The sequence below is a fragment of the Rhinolophus ferrumequinum genome, chromosome 22, assembly GCF_004115265.2.
Source record: "Rhinolophus ferrumequinum isolate MPI-CBG mRhiFer1 chromosome 22, mRhiFer1_v1.p, whole genome shotgun sequence".
Lineage (NCBI taxonomy): Eukaryota > Metazoa > Chordata > Mammalia > Chiroptera > Rhinolophidae > Rhinolophus > Rhinolophus ferrumequinum.
This window is the reverse complement of record NC_046305.1, coordinates 28,608,634-28,617,045: the sequence shown is the minus strand read 5'-3', so window position 1 is coordinate 28,617,045 and position 8,412 is coordinate 28,608,634. Positions and strand designations below refer to the sequence as shown.

At 47.1% G+C, this 8,412-nt stretch overlaps 1 protein-coding gene across 1 annotated transcript; it reads right to left on the bottom strand.

Annotated features, from left to right (window-relative positions):
• Positions 1–3,381: 3,381 nt before the first annotated feature.
• On the bottom strand, positions 3,382–8,202 carry SLAMF9 (SLAM family member 9). The gene is made up of 5 exons (XM_033093436.1): positions 8,147–8,202; positions 5,818–5,846; positions 5,051–5,392; positions 3,980–4,252; positions 3,382–3,587 (listed from the first exon to the last, which is right to left on the bottom strand). Exons 1-5 carry the CDS (start codon positions 8,200–8,202, stop codon positions 3,382–3,384), a joined length of 906 nt encoding a protein of 301 aa, XP_032949327.1.
• Between the last annotated feature and the right edge of the window lie 210 nt (positions 8,203–8,412).

Below are 8,412 nucleotides of genomic sequence, written 5' to 3'. Positions count from 1 at the left end.
TTGGGAGAGATAGGTGAAGCACCTTTTATCTCTTGGCTCCTCACCAGCCAGAGGGGAAGAGCTCCTCCACAGTGGAATGGGTTTCATTTCTGCTATCTCCTGTGTTTTATGAGGATAAATTAATCTCACTTGAACATTAAAATAACTTTTTGTGAATCTGACATTTAAATGATTTTCAATTTTTAAAAGTTTATGATATGGTCACTTTTTTTCTGGAAGCTTATTTGTGTGTTTTATTATTGTCATTTTGCTGTGATTCAGGTGTATCTTGTTGGCTTTTTGGTACAAACACGAGTCTCTCTTATAACTTGTTCCCACACAATGCCAGAAATGAAAGGTAGAAGAAAAAAAAAAGTAGTTCCTAAGGCTGAAAACTAAAGGTTTTCCTCAGGTTGTCTTTGACCCTTAATCATAACTTTCTGGGAAAGTTTCTCCACCAACTAAGATTCTGTGTAACCAAAGTATCAGAGAGCCCACATGTTTTCAGCTTGTTGACAAGATCAGAAAAGGTTGTCAATTACAGGGACTTTGTTGACCACATGACAATGGCCACTGGTCCTGTCACCTGATGATAAATGAAGTACCGTATGCCCAGTGCCTGATACTTAGTAAATTAAATGTTACCCCCCTCCACTCAGTTTGCTTTCACCTGTTTATAAGGGTGAGCAAACTTTGCAGACTGCAGTACTATCAGGTGATAACTATCATGGCTTCCTGCAGAGGAAGAGGACTGGGCCTCTCTGAGCTTATATTCCACCTTCTTGAGGGTCTCAGCCTTCCTCTTCCAGGTGCCCTGGTGTCATGCGGGAGACCCTGCTCGCTGCGCCATTTCTTTTGTCGTGCGAGGCGATCTGCAGAGTCTCTAGTCCCACTCCTCACATAAGAACGCAGGATATGGCTAGGCCAAAAAGGAACACCCACGGAGCCATAGGTAGGGGAGTCATACCACTGTAGTCTCACTGGTGGCACTATAGTCTCACTGGAGGCTGGAGTCACACGACCTGCAACTTGCTGTCCGCTTCTCTGCCTGCCAACCAACCGACTCGACTCCCGACTCACTCACCAGCACAGCCAGGGCAGTTATATCAGTGGTTAATTGGCTAACTGGTTATAGCTGTCGATCAATCAGCCACAGCTGACGGCCATCCACTACGCGAGTCAGTACCTTTCCACATGAGGCCGAGAGCCTGGAAACTGCTCTCTGGGACTCTGTTCCCAGAGTTCCCAACACCTGGGCTGGTTGGGACCTCAGCCTTTCTCTGTTCAGAGGCTGTGTGGAAGAACGGACTTTGCCAAATTCTAGGGAGAGCTCTGGGTCAACGGTACAAGGACCATTTACTCCTCTTATTTACTTTCTGTGTGCGTAACTCTGAGGAATGAGCTGCCCCTATGTATGCAAGATAGACTCCAGTTGCTTTTGTTTTCTCCAGTGTTCAGAAAGGTATTAAGGAACTAGAGGAAATAGGGGCTGCAGCCTTGGCCCTAGAGCTCAGGCCTTTTTGAGAGTGGGACTGCTCAGGCCATGGAAGAGGCACAGTAAACCAGCCTCAGGCCATGGACTGCCTTCCAGCAAGATCTGGGCTCGTGCCTTCAGAGAGTAGTTGATCTGTTGCCAATCTTAGGAGCTCTTTGGGGACTGGTTTCCTACCCTCACCACCTCCTCCCCAAGCCCCAAGGGTCTCCCTCTCCTGCTCATAAACCTAGGCAGGAAACTCCTGCTTATCTGTTGGCTCTGCTTCCTCTCCAGTCTGGGAGGCCTGGCTCTTGGCTTCTGCCCATGCCCCATGCTGCTTAGAGCCCTCCTTCTGGGTGTACTCGTGTCTGGCCGACATGTCCTGTTTTCCCAAAAGCAGTGTCTTTGGTCTCCAAGATTCTCCAGTGCATCCCACAGCCCCATTCATAGCCTAGTATCCCTCCTCTTGAAAGATACTTTGGAGGTCAGGATCCTTTTCCTCACAGAGAGAGAGGGGAAGGCGAGGTCCAAAGAAATGTCATGTATAGCTTCTGCCACACGACCAACTCCCAACCCTTCAGCCTCCTCTTCTGAAACTCCCCGGGGTCACCTGCTCCTCCTGCTTCTGTGGGAGCCAAGGTACATCCTTAGCCATGTCTCTAAGAGCTGCAGTCCTCTCCTTCAAAGTGTTCCTTGTGGAAAGGGACTCTGCCCCAGTTGATGTTTCCTGAACAAAGTGTCACAAGCAAGAGGTGAGTGGCAGAGCATAGCCCATATCTGAGATCTCACCCAGCACTGTCGCTACTGAATCCTACACCACCCCCTCCAATGCACTCACTACTACACATGTCCTGTCACTTGGGTGGCTCCCAAGTCTCCACCCATGGCAGCTGCATAAGATCTGATTTTGTGAGGATGCCCAAGTCTTGGGCAGTGGTAGATCAGGCCTGGGTGAGGAATTCCGGCTGGTCATTGGGCTCGGGAAAGAGCAAGAAAGTAAACATAAGGGTCTGTGCTTGAGGGGGGTGGTGTGTAAGGGGTGGGCATTAACCCAGTACAAGGATCTAGAGAGGTCTGAAACATGGAAATCTATAGAAAAAGGACAGACAGGGCAGTAATACTAATCACAAACAAAGGTGAAGGGTCCAGACCTCAGCTATTGATCCAGCTAAGTTATCATCCCTATGGGGTAGGCACCAGAGGTGCAGAGCAGCTGGCATCAGGGAGATGACTGCAGGGTCCCAGGCTCACTTAGACCCAGAATAGGACTGCACTAGAGGATTCCTGTCTTCCTGGCAGCACAGCCTCTAGACTGGGGTGGATTGCGTGGGAGTAGTTAAGTGAACTCGTCTGCCAGGGTGGAAGTAGGGCTATGAGAGCAGAAGAATCTTAGCAGGAACAATACCACCCATATAGGGTTCTTAGTGCCTGTAATGCTCCCATTGAGGAGTCACAGATTCAGTTAGGTTAGAAGAAATCTCTCGCTTTTCTTATTTAAAGTGCAAATGTTCTGTATGTTGGTGGGGAAGGGGATAGGTGGTGAATAGTAACACACCAATACCTCATTGTGAACACTCACTTCAGTCCCCAAGGGCAGGCGTGGGGGAGCATGTGGGCTTGGACGGGTGCACCTGGAGTAGAAGGAAAGGTGATTTGGAGGGGGCACCTGGAGTAGAAGGAAAGGTGATTTGGAGGGGGCACCTGGAGTAGAAGGAAGACATGGGTTTGCCAGAGTCACCTCACTCCTCCAAAATGGCAGTCACCTAATTCGACTTTATTGCCAGACAATATTTTATTCCCTGTGAGAGTGTGGCCCTTTGGACTCCCACCCTCGGCCCCTGGGAAGAAGATAGCCTGGGGAGTAGAGGGAGGATTCCCTGGGCTCTGGGAAGAAACAGTGGTCAGGACAGAGCTCCCCAAGGGTGTGATCAGTCCAGGCTGGGGCCAGGCTTCCCTTTCTTTCTCAGCTTCATTCTGTTTCTCCTGAGTTTCTTCATTCTTGGTGACTTGCACCTTGCCTGGCTTTGGATGAGCCATAGCCCCACGACCAGAGTTACCAGCAGCAAGAGAAAGAGTAATGCTTTGGCCAGAAGGCAAAAGGAAGCTGAGGACTTCTCCGAAGGATAGCCAGGATCTAGGACAGAAGAAGGAAGGTGGGGGGACTCACTAGAGGAAGGGGTGAGGTCTGGGTTAGGGGGTAGATACCTGCCCCAAATCTGACAGAGGTGACTCAGATTCAGTCAGTTGATTTTCCTTTGCAAGTGTCTCTGGAAATACATATTCTATTCACAGAAGCTCAGGAACTGACATCTGGGGAGCAGTCTCAAGCTGAATGAGATAATGGAAGAGACCTTTGGAAGTCGGGAGCTCTAAGAAAAGGGAGGGCTCCTTACCCAATCCAGGGGTCAAGTCTCTATGGGAGGGGGTTAGATTCTAAATTCCATATACTATCTTCTGAAGAACTGAGGGAGGGAGGTAGTGGCCCTGAGGCTTGCAGTGGCTCAGGAATATCTGGGGTCCTGGTACCTGCACAGAAGGGACCAGCGGGTATCAGATGGGAACTGATGTTGCTGATGGGGTTGCTGGCCCTGCAGGTATAGGAGAAGGCATTGTCCCCAGGCCTCCAGGATGTGCTGAGGACAGAGCCTTCATGTCCTGTATCATTGCTGTCCTCCTGGGATATCCAGCTGTAGGTCACATCCAGGCCTGCCTTCTCTACAGAGCATATCAGAGACATATTACAGGAACCTTCCCCGGAGATCTCAAAGTTCACAGTGATGCGAGGTTCCAACAGCTGTCCTAGATAAAGAAGGGACAAAAAGGCCCTCTGGGTAATCAGGGGTTTTATCTGTTTTCCTAAGTTCCTGACTACTGGGGTTTGGGTGCTGTCCTCTGAGAGTCCCTGTACCCAAACAACGATAAAGCAGAAACTAACAAAACCCAGCCACCATATTAGCCACAACCTATATTTCTAGGGTTCCCTGGGCAGATGCTGAGGAAGACAGCTGGCTGTGGAATATTCCACCTCCCCTTCATGCCTTGACTTCTCTCTCTTGCTTTGGTACCCCACCTTCCTCCAAACCCCATTCTGTCTCCTTGATCCCAGAACATATTGTCATCCTCAGGGGGGCATTTATAGTTGAATCATTGTCTCTGCAAGAATCAAGGTAGACTATCAGTCAATGTCACAGGCACTAAGAAGAAACTTGGGTTCCAGTAGAGAGGAGTCACTGATTAGTAGCCCTCAAATCATATAGGAGGATAAAAGGCTCAAGAATGGAGGTGGCATTCACCTCCACGACGTAAAATCTCCCTGGGAGAAACAGGTCTACTAGAGATCTACACACAAAGACTCTGATCTCTCTCTCTGTGTTGGGCACCTCCACAGGAAAAGCCTCCAGGCCCAGTGACTCGCTGTTCCAAGTTATTCCACCCATGGCGGCAGCCCAGATGTTGGGGTTGGGCACGCTGGGGACAGTCTGCCTTCTAGTCCAGCCCCTCAAACCATAACCCCAACTCCTGAGACTCTTCCTCCTTTGCATGGGAAGCTCAGAAAAGCCAGAGAAAGTAGATTTTTGGTTCCTAAACTAAACTCACGGTAGGCACGTAAATTGTAATGCTGCATGGTAAAAATCTGGGATGTCCTCAGGTTTACTCGAGCTTGATAAGGCCCCGAGTCCTCCCAACTCAGATTGTTGATGTGCAGAGAGTATCCGGGGTTCAGGAAGCTCACTCGACCCTGGTAGCGAGGGTTGGTCACCATGATGGTAGCAGGAAGTCCCTTTTTCTCTGGCACCACTGTGGCAAGCCTTATGTGGGAGGACCAGATGAAGTTCTCAACCTCTTCAATGGATGGTATTTCCAGGGGGAAGCTGATGGACTCCTGAAGGACTGCAACCACTTCCTTAGGACCCAAACCATCTCCAGAATCTCCTTTGGCTGCAGATAAAGGAAGAAAAGAGATGCAAACAGCCCAGCTGTTGTCTCTGGGCTGCTGAGTCTGGCAGCAGGACTGTGGTCTCAATCTCAACTAAGCAGCTTCTATAGCCCCACACTCAATTTTGTCCTCCAGCTGCCTCTTCTGGTTTTAGCTTTCAGCTGCACCTGACTTGAGCACTTACCAGTGGTGCCCTCACCCTCCAAATTTTACCTTCTCTGTTTGCCATCATGGGGCTGCTCTCCCTTCCATATTCCCAGGTTTCTTCATCTCTTGGTCCTGCCCTGAAGCCATACCCAATTCCTCTTCACTCCAGAAGAACTAAAGTATACAACACCAAAGGAAGTGCCTTGCTAGCCTAAGGCCCAGCAGAACAGAACAAAGGAGGGAGGACACATTACTATTCTGGAGCTGCAGTCACTCTCACCTTCCTGGAGCAGCAGGAGGAGGAGCAGCCTGTGCACCAGAAGGTGTGACTTGGTCAGTACCCAAGGCTGTGAAGAAGACAAGCTGTCAGGAAGCTACTATAGACAATGATTGACAGTCCTGAGGAGAGGGAAATACTTCCTCCATCCTCACAAAGCCCCTCCCTGTCCATCTTGGGAAGAGTTCTCTCTCTGAGCCTCATTGTCAAGATGGTTTACGCACTGACTCATGTTTCCTGTCCATCAGCTCAGCTCAGATCCCATTTCCTAAGTGAGGCCTTCCTAGACTCCACATCTATGTCCCCAGGCCCCCCAGACATACCACCTCTCCTGAACTCTTAGAACACTTCCTATCCAGCCTTGGCAGCTCCTCTGTTTCTGAGATCATTTGATCTTATAAACGTTTTTATCTCCCTAGACAGACTCCATCTTTTGGGATATCTCTGTATGTCTACTCTTTCTGGCTCCTATGCTTGACACATGTAGCACTCAACTGATATTTTTGGAATAGATGAATGAAGTTTTTCTATTTCAAGCTAGTTATGTTCCCAATTGAGAGATTTATTCAGAGGATGAAAAAAATTGACCCTCTAAAAAAAAAAATGCAGTTTGGACCAGAGAGATGATGAAGGTTGTTAATATTATGGAAAAACTTTAAGTCATTTTGTGAGGCTAGGCTGTGGATCAAAGCTATAGGAAATCAGGTTAAGGGTAAGTGCAGAGAATCAAAAATCTTTCTGATGGTCAGAGCTGTCCAGGACGCAATGAGTGACCTTGGGAGGTAGTTTCTGTCCCTAGTTTTCAAACTAAGACTGGACAGTCACTTGCTTGGATATTTTGCAACATCTCTGGCATTAGATGTATAGACGTAATAAATGTAATAGATGTGAACAAAAGCAACTCCATTTTTGTATCCTGGAGTTTTCATGCTGTGACCTTTGACCAATCTAATATTGTCCTTAGCAAGAATATCAGTGCTTTCTAGTTCATGCTTATCTGTATTCCTGAAAATGTAGCCATAAATATTTTTGTTAGTAATGGCCAGAATGGCATGACAACTGAGATAAATATCAAACGGGTGATAGTATCGAGACCACCAAGAGGTATGGCCCCTGTCGATACTGCATTCTTGGTCTTGACAATCGTTAGTACCTGAGTTACACTATTAAAAAAGTACTATAACAGGAGTCTGTTACTGGAGAATAATTTGCACAGAACTTCTGGGTCATCTATCTGCTGTGACCCTACATTCCCATAAGTAAATTACCCTATAATAAATTCTGTTATATTCTATAGAGTTGCTTGCTTTGTCTTTTGTCCTGAAGATACCTCCTCATTACGATGGCCATTACACTTTTACACTGTGGGACATTTACACTGTGGGACAGAGAGATATTCAGACTAAATAAACTTTAAGTTTCTTCTAATACTCAATTTTATGAATCTGTGCTGTGATGAGGAAGCAAGAGTGGTGTCTCAAGACCAAGGGCACAGTGGAGGCAGATATATTCAGTTCTGGTCCTGGGCCAACATATCATACCATTAGGTTAGCAAATGTGGCACTCATACACGTATTTATTGAGTAGCTTCCATTGCTCAGACACTGTCCTAAGTGCTGGAGCAGTGACCAAGAATTTTAGATCATGACTTCATGGAGATTGTAGGCTAACTACTGACCACAGACGAGTAAGTACAAGTTTGATGAGTCCTACCAAAACAAAAACTGATGAGCCTATAACAAGGGGATTTAGCAAGATTCAAGTCAGGAGGACCGGGGAAAAGTTTTCTGGGAGAAATAATATTTAAGCTGAGACTTCAGGGATGAGTAGGATCTCCTAAGTGAGGAAGAGAATGAAGTAGATAGTTATTTAAGTTCAATTTATGAGCATCAACCCTCAGGGGCTGGGAATTTTTGAAAAGGTAGATCAAATCTCAGCCTGAGTATGAAAACTTTTTTTTATGTAAACTTCCCTTTAAAAAAAATAAATTAAAGCAAAGGAAAAAAAACAACAACCAAGGTCATGTGCATAATGTTCGGAGTTTCAAGGGTTAGTATATCAGTTAGGTTCTCTGAGAAGTAGATGCTGAAGTTAGAAATGAAAGAAGTTTAATGTGTGTGGGAGGTCATGTCTGTAAGAGATAAAAGGGGAAGGAAGCAGAATTGAGCAAGAGGAGCCTTGGACCACAATGCAAAGCAGCCTCCGCTAACTCAGCAGGGAGCTCTGGAACTAAGAGCCTGTACTCTCACTGCACGCAGTCATTGGCTGCCGCTGCCCAGGAGGAGCATGGATCCTGCAGGCACTGCAGCTGGACGCTGTCAGGTAACTGCACCTCTTGCAGGTGAAGATAAGTTCTCTCTTGAAAAGGAGGCCCAGGGGCACCTTCATGGCTGCTACAGTAAATGTGCTGGTCAGCCAAAAGGTAACTGTGTTCAGATTGATTAACCTTGTCTCCGTAAACAGTACATTATGCTTATTGAATGGACAAAGGTAATTTCATCCTCCAGTCCCTACCCTCCCCTTCTCACTAAGGCCTCCCAGTTTAATTTAGAGAAAATACTTCTCAGGGCATGGTTTTCAAGTGCTTTGAAAAATTTG

Excerpts from the sequence above, each read along its gene's own strand:
- SLAMF9 (XM_033093436.1), bottom strand. The coding sequence starts at position 8,202 with ATGAAGGTGCCCCTGGGCCTCCTTTTCAAGAGAGAACTTATCTTCACC. Across the intron at positions 5,847-8,146 it reads CTTATCTTCACCTGCAAGAG|GCTGCTCCTCCTCCTGCTGC; the intron begins GTGCAGTTACCT and ends TCTGGTGCACAG. Across the intron at positions 3,588-3,979 it reads CGCTGGTCCCTTCTGTGCAG|ATCCTGGCTATCCTTCGGAG; the intron begins GTACCAGGACCC and ends CTTCTGTCCTAG.